Raw genomic sequence first — 13,019 nt, 5'->3', positions numbered from 1 at the left:
CTTTGTTACATCCCATCCATGCAGCTCTGGCCACTGTCTGCCCCCACCCCCAGTCACAACAACTTGACTGACAGCTGCCCAGTAGCCACTGCATCCCACCTCCCCAGTCGACCCAAGGCTTTCAGCTAATCTCCAGGTGTCCTTAGCGGGGCTGGAGGTTGGGGGGCAGACGGGGAGGTCTGGCTTGTTGGGGGGCAGTGGGTGAGGCTTGCTTAGCTTGGCTGAGCAAATGGTGTGGCCCTGATCTCCCTGCCGAGATCTTGAGGTGCGACACTGAGGATTTGCTTTAGCTGGGGGTGTGTGCGTGGGGGGGGGCAGTACAGGGGAGCCCCTTTCACCAGAAGCCTTTAGGATGCAATATTTGAGGAGTCCCTTTTGCTAGATGCAGCTTGGGGTGCAAAACTGGGGGCTCCTTACAGGGATCCACTGAAGGGTACAGCATTAGGGGTTGTCAAGGGGGAGCGTTTTGGGGGTCTCTAGCTGGGAGAGTTTTGGGGGGACTGTAATGGGGTCCCTTTGGATAAGATGGATAATGGGGGAGCCAGTATTGAGGTACCATTTTCATGGGTGGCTTGGGGGCAGCGTTGGGGAGAATGAGGGCATCTTGGGAGGTCCCTTTAGCTGAATAGATTTGGGGGGCAATATGGGGGCCCATTTAACCAGGTGGATTTGGGGAGGCAATATTGGGGCTCCCCTTGGAGGGGCAGCATTGGAGGCTCTTTGGGTGCACTGGTGTATCCCTGAGATGTGTGAACTTGGGGGTAGTATTGGGGTCCCTTTCACCTGCTAGGTAGATTTTGGGGGCTGTATTAGGCCTTTAACTGGGCAGATTTGGGGGGCACATTGGGGGGTCCCTTTAACCTGGTGGATTTTGGGGGGGTCTTGGGGGTCCACTTAACCTGATGGATTTGGAGGGGGGCGCGTTGGGGTCCCTTTAAGCCGGTGGATTGGGGGGGGCGCGTTGGGGGTCCCGCTGCTCCCTGCCCCGGCGCTGCCCCTCGCCCCCCGCCGCCGGCTCCTCCCCGGAATGATGTCAGCCTGCCCGGCTCCGGCCCCCGCCTCCCCCCGGCCGCCCTCCCCGGGGAGGAGGCGGCGGCATGGCCCGGGTCGGCCAGGCCGGCAGGGGACGGGGCCGGGGCCGCCCGCGGGCGCAGAGCGGCGGCTGCCCGGGGCCCGGCCCGGCGGGGCGGCTGGTGCTGCTCATGGTGCTGCTGCCCGGCGAGGGGCGGAGGAGCCGCAGCGGCAGGAGGCGGAGGGGAGGCGGCCGGCCCAGCGCTCCGGCCCCGCGGCTCCCCCGGGAGCGCCCGCGGCTGCTGCTGCTGCTGCCGCCGCCGCCGCCGAGCGCCGAGCCCGCGGCCCCCGCCTGGATGGTAACCAGCGGCGGCCCCGCTCCGCGCCCGCAGCCCGGCTCCCCCCGGTCCCGCTCCGCGCCCGCAGCCCGGCTCCCCCCGGCCCCGCTCCGCGCCCGCAGCCCGGCTCCCCCCGGCCCCGCTCCCCCCGGCCCCGCTCCGCGCCCGCAGCCCGGCTCCCCCCGGCCCTCCGCCCGCCTCCTCCCCCGGCCCCGCTCCGCGCCCGCAGCCCGGCTCCCCCTGGCCCCGCTCCCCCCGTCCCTCCTCCCCCGGCCCCGCTCCGCGCCCGGAGCCCGGCTCCCCCCGTCCCTCCTCCCCCGTCCCCGCTCCGCGCCCGGTGCCCGCTCCCCCCGGCCCCGCTCCGCGCCCGCAGCCCGGCTCCCCCCGTCTCTCCACCCGCCTCCTCCCCCGGCCCCGCCGCTGGGATTTCCTGCCCTCCGCGGCCCCCCCCCCCAGCGCAAACCCTGCCCCTCCCCGCCGCTGATTCGCACTCGCTGCGGCTCCTCTCCCCCAACTTCCCTGGACCTCCCGCCCCCCGAACCACCCCTCGCTCCGCTCCCAAACAAACCCCCAGATGCGGCTGCCCTGGCTGCTGGCACCCGAGGGTCGCCCGGGCTGTGGCTGAGGGGGGAAGCGGCCAGAGGGACACTGGCCTGATCCTGCCCTGGACCCAGAGCCCCCTGCTGCTCTGAGCTGGGCTTTGGGCGCTGCCTGGGGCTCTGGGGATTCGACCTCCCCCCCCCAGCATTTTCTATAAGTTTGGCCAAACAAACTTTTTGTGTCCATTGCTCCAGCGGAGCCTCGCTCCCTCCTGTCTCCCCCCGGGAGGTGGCCTGGGGGCGCTGCGGGGCGAGCTCATCCCCCCTCCCCTTTCCAAGGCTGTTTTGATGTTCTCCATCCAGGAGGGTCTCCCCAGAGGAGGGCTGACCATGAAAGAAGAGCCCTTGAGCAGCGGCCTGACAGCGGTGAGGTCCTGGATGCAAAGCACCGGGATCCTGGATGCCAACACGGCAGCCCAGAGGTAAGGGACCAACCTGACACTTCACAGCAAAGCCATGTCATTGCACTGCTCTGGGCGGGCCCACGGCTGCCCCCGAGCCAGAGCCAGAGCCAGGCCCCGGGGGCCGCCCCGGCCCCCCCTGGCCAAGGCTCGCTGCTGGCTGGGGGCATGACACCTGCCAGGCCAGCACAGACCTGACCCACAGCCTCATGCTGGAGGGGGAGTGTGCTTGTGTAGGAAAGTTGGTAATTGGCTTCTGGGTTGTTTGATCGGGTTGGCGAGGAAGCCGCCAGAGAAGTAAATACTGAGGCGTCCTGGAAGGAGAATGAACGAAGAGGAATTTCCGAGCCCGGTTCTTATTGTTCTTAGTCCGTTTTATCTTTGTCTTCCCTGTCCCGCACCTTTGGGAAGTTTACAGTTGCCAGCGTTTTGCTGAAGCGCCTTGCGCCTAGTGATGATAAACCCTTTAAACCTGTTCTGATCCAAGCAGCCGGAGAGGCAGAAATGCACTTTGGGGGTTACTCTGAAAGCGGTGCAGACGGTCAGAAGGTGCAGGACTAGAAGTGCTTTCAGATGTATCGCTCAGCAGAATCAAAACGGATTTTGATTGGAAATGACAAGGGAGATCAGTTCACATTATTAAAAACTGGGTGTTGTATTTCCTTTCCCCAGGCAGTTGGAAAGTGTTTTGAAATGAACACTTCTGCCTGAAATGGCAAAACTGTGTTGCAAAGATAGCTGAGGGTCTCCAAGATGCAGGAAAAATTGTTCCTTTTTTTTCCCTTCTCCTCCCTTGCTTAACACCCACCGGTTTGAAACTTCAGATCCATGGCTCTGATTGTCAGGGAAAGTTCTCAGGACTGGTGGATGTGGCGGGGTTGGGTTGGGTTGGGTTGCTTTTTAATTGGTGACTTTATTGATGTTCCATACCAGGATCATGGATTTTAATGTGGAACTCTCGAAGCGTGGCAGGCGTTACTTTCAGGTTTCCAATGCACAAATAGACCCCTCTCTTTGTTGTGTAGGATGGCTACATCTGCCTACAGTGGACCTGACTTCATCCCCTTTAGATTGGTTCTGTACGTTGCTAAATAGGAATATGTGAATCCCATGTCTCGGTGCTTGGAGGGCAGAGATTTTTGCTTCTTTTGATTTAAATTGTTTTTTTTTTTTGATTGATCCTTGAATGTTCCCAAAGCTTTGATTTCTGCTCTCCTTTAGCAATTATTTTAGTTCAGTTACGCAGAGGGGAAATTGAGATTATGAAAATAATTTGCATTAGATAATATGTAAAGTGTGTGTGTGTGTGTAGATCGGGGTCGGCAACCTTTCAGCAGTGCTGTGCCGAGTTTCATTTATTCACTCTAATTTAAGGTTTCGCGTACCGGTCAGACAGTTTAATGTTTTTAGAAGGTCTCTTTCGATAAGTCTATAATATAGAACTAAACTATTGTTGTATGTAAAGTAAATAAGGTTTTTAAAATGTTTAAGAAGCTTCATTTAAAATTAAATTAAAATGCAGAGCCCCCCGGACCGGTGGCCAGGACCCGGGCAGTGAGAGTGCCACTGACAATCAGCTCGCGTGCTGTGGGTTGCCTACCCCTGGTATAGATTGATATAATATGATTTAGCATCTCGCTTGTCTTTCCAACTCGCTGTCCAGCTGGATTGTCACAGGAGGAGGCGAGGGGCTGGAGCGCTTGACTTTGGGCCGAATTCCCTAGCCGGGTATTTTCCCAACCTTCTCTCTGAAACAAGAGGCAGTGAACTTGACCAAACCTAGGTGTAAGGTGGCCTCCTTCCCTGCAGCGTGCGGCCCAGCAGCTCCTTGGGTGTAATGTATCATTTCCCTCTTGCTATTCTGGACTTGGAAACTCACCTCAAACTGTCAAACAAAACTGAAATATCCAGGGTCGAATTGCGGAGGAGCCAGTACAAGAGCTCTTAGTTCCTGTCTGGTCTATCCCCAGGCAGGCTCTTCCGTTTCCTCGGTTTCCTAATTCTGAGTCTAGGCTACTTTTAAGCATCAGAAGCCAGCAGGCTGAGCGGGACTTTGTCTATTCAATGTGTTTGGGGCTGGTGTTTGTGTGGCGATTCCTGGAGAATTGTAAAGGCTTCTTGTAAAACCCTGTCATCGTGACCATACAAAAGTCCTATTATCTATCTATCTATCTATCTATCTATCTATCTATCTATCTATCTATCTATCTATCTATCTATCCCCATCCACCCATCTATCTATCCCCATCCACCCCATCTATCTATCTATCTATCTGTCTGTCTATCTATCTATCCCCATCCACCCCATCTATCTATCTATCTATCTATCTATCTATCTATCTATCTATCTATCTATCTATCTATCTATCTATCTATCTATCTATCTATCTATCTATCCCCATCCACCCCATCTATCTATCTATCCCCATCCACCCCATCTATCTATCTATCTATCTATCTATCTATCTATCTATCTATCTATCTATCTATCTATCCCCATCCACCCCATCTATCTATCTATCTATCCCCATCCACCCCATCTATCTATCTATCTGTCCCCATCCACCCCATCTATCTATCTATCCCCATCCACCCCATCTATCTATCTATCTATCTATCTATCTATCTATCTATCCCCATCCATCCCATCCATCCATCCATCCATCCATCTATCTATCTATCTATCTGTCTGTCTGTCTGTCTATCTTATCATAGAATCTTAGAATCTCAGGGCTGGAAGGGACCTCAGGAGGTATCTAGTCCAACCCTCTGCTCAAAGCAGGACCAAACCCAGTTAAATCATCCCAGCCAGGGCTTTGTCAAGCCTGACCTTAAAAACCTCGAAGGAAGGAGATTCCACCACCTCCCCAGGTAACCCATTCCAGTGCTCAGCTGAACGTAGTACATTTTTTCAGAGCCACCTATCGCATTTCAGCCCTGAAGGTTACACCGAGGCCCTCTCTGTGGGCCAGATGGCACCAGACAAAACAGGGTAGATTAGCAGGAATTCTGCCCCGTGTCTCTGAAGCACCCGCCCAGACTGTGCCCGACACCCAGCCACGAGGGCCGTGTACGGGGCATGGAGGAGAGGGGAGCTCACGGGTGGAGCTGGGCTTTCACAGCTGACCGGGGCTAGGTTTCTGTAGCTAGCGCTGGGCCCTGCCTCTCCTCAGTGCTTTTGCTATTCTCCCCGTAGGGCTCAGCATCCCCTTCTTCCACCCCTGGGCTTGGTGGGGCCGATCCACAGAAGTGTCTTTTAGGCCAGGCAGCCTTGATGGCTGAGGGAATAACCCCCTCCAGCGTCCGGCACAGCAGCGGCGCTTAGCGGAATTCTGCCCTCTGAGACGCACGCCCAGCTCCGGTCAGCAGAGAGGCGCCCGTGTGTCCCCGAGCCTGGGCTCTGCCCCGGTCAGCACTTTGCAAACACTGAGCAATTAACCCTCCCTGCCCGGGAGGGGAGGGGAGGGGAGGGGCGAACCTCGGCTTGAAAAATAAACACGCGACGCAGGGCAGAATGGCGTGGAGAGATTTAGTGCCCCCTCACTGGTTGCAATAACAGGCAGAACCAGACGGATGTTCTCAGGGAAACTGACGAACTCCAAGATTCCTCCCCCCTTTTCGGGGCTCCCATAGTGCCTAACCCAACAAAGATTACGCTTAATAAAAGATTTCCAGCCCGGCCCCGTAGCCAAACCCTGCCGCTATCCTGCGGGAGTCGGGCTGAATTCTGAGGTCAGAGGGGGAGAGGGGTTCGCCCTTCGGCAGGTTTCCTGCAGTACAGAATGTGTTGGCTTTTGTTCCAGGGATTAACTCTGCGGTCCAAGCTCCTGCCCGCGGCTAGTGGTGCCGGCGGGCTCTGCTTGAGGGCAGGGGCTGGGACAATGGGGCAGGAAGACGCAGGAGTTCTCCAACCGGGCGCGGTTAGAAAGGCCCCAAGCCCCTTCCTGGGAGCGCGAGGCTGGCCCTGCCCTCGCGGCCTTGGCCTGCTCCCAGGCAGCCGGGCCCGGGTCTCCCTTTCCCACTAGATCAAAGGCAGGAACAATTGGAGCTCCTGATGGGGATTTTTTTTCCCTTTAAATCTTTCAAGGTCCCTTCCCCAAGTTGTCCCCCCCACCCCCTAACTCCAAGGGCCGGGTGATTCCCTCTCCCTGACTGAAGAGACATTTTACCAGGGCAAAACCACGGTTCCCCCGAGCCGGATTTTCAGCCCAGGGTTTGCTAATTAATCCTTAGGGTTTGGAGGAGCACGCGCGGCCTTTCCAAATGCACAAGCGGGATCCCAGTGCGAGACAATGAGCCATGCACGGAGGGCTGGGGGGAGCGGTGAAGTGCCCTGGGCCAAACCCTCTGCTAGCGTAAATCAGCAGGGTTCTCTTGACTTCAGTGGAGCTGGTCTGGGTCCGTTCTCCAGCTGGGACGCTTGGCAGGTGGCGCGGGGAAGAGGAGGGCGGGGATGTCCCAGAGCTGTGCAGGGAGGGGGCCGGTGCAGCAGAGGCACTGCGGGATGGGGAACAGGGGCGGCTCCAGGCCCCAGCACGCCAAGCGCATGCCGCGGGGGGGGCTCTGCCGGTCGCCGGGAGGGCGGCAGGCGGCTCTGGTGGACCTCTCGCAGGCGTGTCTGTGGAGGGTCCGCTGGTCCCGCGGCTTCGGTGAACCCTCCACAGGCACGTCTGCGGGAGGCCCACCGGAGCCGCGGGACCGGCAGAGCGCCCCCCGCGGCGTGCATGGGGCGGCGAAATGGCTAGAGCCGCCCCTGATGGGGAAGTGCCAGGAGAGGAGACGGGAGGGACAGAGCAGGGCCGGGCTGTGCAGGGGAGGGAGAGACACTTGAATTTGTTGCAGTGGAAAAGAACAACGTCGCTCCCATATTAAAGCAGATTTAGGCCCTTTACTGATTTACACCCGGCGAGGATCTGGCCCTGTCAGGAGTGTTGTGTCCCCAGGGAGCAGCTCCCCCGAGCAGAGCGTCATTGAGCTGGGGGCTGGCTCTGGACCCCTCCCCCCATTCTGCTGCCCCCCCTGAGCTGTACTCCAGGGGCCTGATCCTGCCTCCCTTGTGTGCCCCCAGCTCCCTGCAGCTCTGCTGGGACCCAGGTCAGCCCTCTGGAGAGGGGCCAGAGGCTTCCGCTCAAGCCCTGGGCGCAAGGCTGGGGTGCTGCGGGTTGAATTAACCCCTCGAGCGCTGAAGGAGGGCTGGAGAAAATGGCCTGCTTGGCCGTCACCAGGGTCCCCTCACTGAGCTGGTTAACCCGGCCTGGCCCCTGGGCGCCAGCTGAGAGCTGCGCATGCTGAAAGCGAGGAGGAGGCCAGCGCCGGGTTTCCAGGCGGCAGACCCAGGCCAGCCAAGGAACTATTCAGTCAGCAGCCTGGGAGCGTGTGTGTCTCTGGCTGGGCAGTGCCTATCCCAGCCCGCCCCGCGAGAGCCAGGGCAGCTGGGGCCCGGCTTTCCCTGCGGTGCCCCGTTCCCATCCTCGTGTCTCCGTACGGACCAGGTCCAGCCAGCGCCCGCCCCGCGAGAGCCAGGGCAGCTGGGGCCCGGCTTTCCCTGCGGTGCCCCGTTCCCATCCTCGTGTCTCTGTACGGACCAGGTCCAGCCAGCGCCCGCCAGGCAGGTGTGGCACCCACTGTCAGAGCCAGGCGTGAACGTGGGCTGCCCGCACGTGGGCTGCAGTTTGGGGTTGCTCGGGCGCATCGCCGAGCTCATTGTGGGAGTTGCTCCCGGGGCTGCTCCGCTCGGGGGCCGGTTATTAAAAGTAAAATCACGCAAGTCGCCACCTGCAAAGACCCGTTCGATTCCCCCACCCCACCCCCAGGCCAGTACGGGATCATTCCCTCCCGCGGGCTCCCAGCAGGAGGATAAAATCAATGGAGACCTGGTGTGGCCATTTGCAGAGCCGAAGGGCCAGGGCCCAGCGGGTGTAAATCAGTGGCTCCATCCACGTCTGCGGCTTTGCGCTAGCTGGGGCTCTGGCCCCTCTCTGAATTAACGAAGGAAGAATCGCGGCTGCGTAATTGCCTGGTGCCCCCTGTTCCTGGAGGAGCCGGGAGTGGAAGCTGGTGCTTTCCTGTAACAGACATTCGCGGGGCTCGTTTGCTAGGAAATGCTCTGATTTCCTTTAATAATTAATGGCAGCCGGGCCGGCACTCAGCACGCCGGGGTCTCCACAGCGCCGCGAAGAGAGACACCGTTCGCCGCGTGACGGCTGCCTCGGGCGCGCCGACTTCGCCTGTTGGGTTCGCTCCTCCCCGGCCGTGGGGAAGTGGCGTGGAGTTAAAGGCGGGCGCGGGATCTCCCCGACGGGCAGGGGAGGGTGGCAGGCCTGGGTGCCTCTGCCAGGGGATCGTGACCCTGCGTCAGACTGGACAGAGCCGGGACACGTCCCGGGGCAGAGCAGGGGAATGGGCCAGCAGGTCACCGAATCGGCTCCACGGGGTGACCTTCCCGAGCCATCGCCGGGGCACCACGGCGGGCGGGGTGGGGCGGGCGTCGTGAGCCCTCCCTTTCCTGCCTTCTGTGCCCACTCGAGGGGGGAGTTGTAGCCCTGCCTTCGCCATGGAGCGGCTCCCCTGCCGTGCCAGCGTGTGCGTGGGCCTTTGCGTCTCCAGCCGCCTCTGCCCCAGCAAAGGGCCCGTGGGGGCGGTTTAACTCCAGTCTCGCCGTGGTCAGCGTGGGGAGCGGGCAGCGAGGTGGCTCTGGGGGCGGCTGGGCGGTCGAGGACGCTCGGTCATTGTCTGGCACGTGGTCGGGTTTCTGCTGGGCCGTCGCCCGCTGCGCGCTCCCGGGCCCTGCGGAAGGGTCTGGCTCGGGCAGCGTTTCCCTCCTGCTCCCGCGGCCAAATCGCTCCCACCCGGCTGCTGGGTGCAGCTTTTGGCCACGTCACCGACGCTCGCCGGGCTGCGGGCTGCCGCGGGGGCCCCGATCCGCCAGACTGACTCCTGCGAGTCACCATGTCCGGGGAGCCCTCTGGACTAACGAGGCGGCTCCTGTGACCGTCTCAGCCGTGGGCAGGGTCATTGCTGGAGCCACCCAGTCCAGCCCCTCTGCTCCGGGCTGCCCTGTTTCAGGTGAAAACCAAAGGGCGAGACTGGGTTAAAATCCCCCCCAAAGCAAACAGCAGCAGCGTGATCACTGCGCGCTCCCCGGAGCTTGGGAGCGAAGGGACGGAGAGGAGCAGTGGGAGGAAGGAATCACAGGGAGCCGATGGGAGCGGCACTCAGCAGCGGGGGCTGCGTGGCGGGGGGGTGGGGGGGTTCAGAGCAGCCTACCTGTGTTCCCTGTGATTTAGTCATGAGCAATGCTGCAGCGGAACAGGCTTCCTACCTACAGGGGGGGGGTGGGGGGGGATCCAGCTGTCAGCTCCGTTCCCGTCAGCCCCTGGAACCGACAGCAAAGGGGAGGCAGCCGCCTGGTGACGGTGGCGGCGGCAGCACCAGCGCGGTTCGGTTACCGCAGCGTTGCGGGTGGCTACGTCCGATTCTGGAGCTCCCGTCCTCGCCCACACGGTGCAGGCGCAGGCCGCGGGGCCGGAGGACAGAGCCGTGAGGCCTGCCCCACTTTCCCCTCTGCTCCCCCCCGGCCTCTCTCACTCCTGCGGGGAGCCGCAGCTCCCCAGGGCAACGCTGGCCTCAAAACAGCAGGACGGGGTGGGGGGTAATAGGCGCCCATATAACACAAAGCCCCAAATAGCGGGACTGTCCCTATAACATCAGGACATCTGGTCACCCAGCTAATCGGGCTGCTGGCCCGAAGCCTCGGAAGGGAACCCGCCTGGCTGGCTGCTGGAGCCTGTCTGCCCCCCGCTGTCGGAGCTGGCCTGGGGGGATGGGGTGGAAGGTTTTCCCAGGGGGGCTCGCGCGGCGAAGGCCGGTGGGTTTTCGGAGCAGGGTTTGCCGTCGGCACCGCGCGTGTAGTGGAAAGGCTTTTCCTGGGACGGTTTGTGTGAATTGCTGTCGCTGGGGCTCTCGCTCGGATACTGTCTGCCCCATCTCCATAGTATCATCCCTCTTTCCCAGCTTCATCCTCACGCACCCCTGGGAGCCAGGGCAGGGCCAGTCTCCCCATCGCACTGAGGGGAAACTGAGGCACAGAGTGGCTGGCCCATGTTACCCAAGGACTCTGGCAGGGCAGGGAATTGTACGGAGCTCTCCGTCCCGAGTCCCCAGCCATGGCTGTCGCCCCGTGGTTGCCCTCCTCCCCCTTCCTGCAGCCCACGTGCAGGAGATTCTCACGGACGTTCACCAGGAGCACGTTCCCAGCCATGGAGCGCTCGGTTGGGCGCTCTTGCGCTTTGCTCTGTGTCGTCGGGGGCGGGGGGGGGGGTCTGCCACGGGACCTATGGGCCTCACTTTGGGCAAAGGGGGACGATCGTTGGCCGACAGCCGGTCCCATCTCTGCCGCGGGCAGAGGATTGGCGAGCGGGCGGGGGGCCGGCTGCCCTCTGCACGGCCAGGGACGGTCACTAACGAGCCGGGGGCGGGGCGCGCTTCGCCCAGCTCTGGCTATTGGAAGGGGAGCTGGAGAATGACGGCTGCTCACTCCCTCCGGGGCACCTGGCCCTGGCCGCAGTCGGCTGGCGGGACCTTTGCTCTGAATGTTGTTACGATGGAGCCGCGTCGGTCCCCGCCAGTCCATGGAAGTGGGCCCATGGGGCTCCGGGCCGATGAACTCAGAGGAGTTTTGCCGTTGATTTGAATGGGAGCAGAATGGGGCCTGTCCTCTCCGCCACAGCTTGAAACCAAAGCCCCGGGCACGGAGCGGCTCTTTCACTCCGCCCGCTCGGCCATTTCGCTGCCCGGGGGCTCGTCTCGCCGCGTCCCCTCGAGTTCTAGTCTGGTGACATCCCGGCCCCCTCCGGCTCCGGCCTCCCCGGCCCACCAGGGGACGGGGTTACAAATGGGCGCCTGGTCCTCGGCCCAGCCCTTGCCACAGGCGTATCGCCAGAAAGGGGCTTGGGGCGGCTCTGCCGGTGGGGACCTTTGGCTGGGCCCTGTGCCAGGAGCCAGGTTTCCGGGGAGCCGTGCGCCGGGAGAGGCGCCCGCGATGCTGCGGCTCACAAGACCCGTTCAGTCGGGGGGTTACAGCAGCCCGGGGGCTGGAGACGCCTGCTGCCCGAGGGTGTCCGAGGGGCTCGCGCAGGAGCCGGCCCTGGCGGAGGGCTGGGGAGACGTGCCAAGGGAGACGGGCAGAGGGCTGGCTGGCGTCGTGCCCAGCGTCCTCCGGGAGCTGCAGGAGGCAGTGGGGACACCCCGTTGGCCCCGCCTGGAAATGCCGCTCGGTGGTCGTGGGTGAGCTGAGTTTGGGGGAGCTCTGCCCAGCTCCTAGAGCCAGCAGCTCCCCCGCCATGGGGCGAGAGCTGCCTAGACCTTGGGGGGGGCTCCCCCTGCCCCCCGAGGGGCTCCCTCGGTCAGGGCTCTGGGGACACTGTGGGGCAGGTGCCCACAGCGTGTCTGTGCCCCAGGGCTAGCCTGGCTCCATAGCCCCCAGCCCCCCGTCTCGGTCTCCGAGGGGCGTGCGCTGGAGCAGGAGGAGAGGGGGCTGGGAGCAGAGAGGACGGCAGCCGTGGGTCCCGCCCAGCCCACCCCGCATGGCCCCTGGCCTGGGACTCGCCGCGGAGCTGCTGGGAGCCCGCAGGGTGACAGACAGACTCTGGGTGGAGGCGGCTCGCAGGCTGCTGAGCCCCGGCTGGCCATCGCAGGAGTGGGCTGGCCGGGGGGGAGGCTGCGCTGAGCTGCTCTGGATCTGACCCCAGGGCTGGCTGCCCCATAGCGCGATGTCCGCACCCCGCTGTTGGAGCTGGCCCGGGGGAGTGGAGGGGGAAGGGTTCCCGGGGCGGGGGGGGCGGTACACACACGGCAGGTTGTGTAGCTCTGGGGGGGTGTTTTGGGGGGAAGAGGAGTGGAGAAGATTCGATGAGCCAACAGGAGAGGAGAGGAGAGATCCGGACTCCTGGGTTCTGTTCCCAGTTCTGCCACTGATGAGTTGTGGGGCCTCAGCTGAGTCCCGCCCCCTCGCCTTGCCTCAGTGTCCCTGTCTGTACAAGGGGGACAAGGGCCTGGCTGCGGGGACGGGGGAAGGGCTGTGCGAATTCACTCACTGCTGCCTGGAAAGCAGGAGCCGGAGCCGGCACCGGACTGTCCCGATGGGAGAAATACCCCGGCCCAGGGCAGAGGGGGCTGCCTGGGGGCAGGCTGTGCCGCTGAGAGCCCCCCCCCCATGCAGGGAGCTGTCTCACAAACACCCCAGAGGGGGCACGGCGTGTCCGGGGGGCAGGCTGTGCCGCTGAGAGCCCCCCCCCCCCCGGGTGCAGGGAGCTGTCTCACCCCCCCCCCCAGAGGGGGCACGGGGTGTCCGGGGGGCAGGCTGTGCCGCTGAGAGCCCCCCCCCGTGCAGGGAGCTGTCTCACACCCCCCCCAGAGGGGGCACGGGGTGTCCGGGGGGCAGGCTGTGCCCCTGAGAGCCCCCCCCCCGGGTGCAGGGAGCTGTCTCACACCCCCCCCAGAGGGGGCACGGGGTGTCCGGGGGGCAGGCTGTGCCCCTGAGAGCCCCCCCCCCGTGCAGGGAGCTGTCTCACACACACCCCAGAGGGGGCACGGGGTGTCCGGGGGGCAGGCCCAGTGCCGGCAGCTTTCCCCGAACGCCCTCCCCAGGCTGCGCAGTGCGTTCGGCCCCA

At 62.7% G+C, this 13,019-nt stretch overlaps 1 protein-coding gene across 1 annotated transcript in view; it reads left to right on the top strand.

The window, feature by feature from the left end:
• The first annotated feature begins 1,187 nt into the window (after positions 1-1,187).
• Positions 1,188-13,019, top strand: part of LOC123371333 (transcription factor COE1-like) — an 88,374-nt gene continuing 76,542 nt past the window's right edge. The window contains exons 1-2 of the mRNA XM_045018809.1: positions 1,188-1,370; positions 2,252-2,370. Of these exons, the coding sequence (XP_044874744.1) occupies positions 1,203-1,370; positions 2,252-2,370 (287 nt within the window). The 5' untranslated portion in view covers positions 1,188-1,202. The remainder of the gene's footprint in view (positions 1,371-2,251; positions 2,371-13,019) is intronic.

This window comes from Mauremys mutica, chromosome 5 (assembly GCF_020497125.1).
Source record: "Mauremys mutica isolate MM-2020 ecotype Southern chromosome 5, ASM2049712v1, whole genome shotgun sequence".
NCBI classification, from domain to species: Eukaryota; Metazoa; Chordata; order Testudines; family Geoemydidae; genus Mauremys; species Mauremys mutica.
This window is presented reverse-complemented; position numbering and strand designations above follow the sequence as displayed.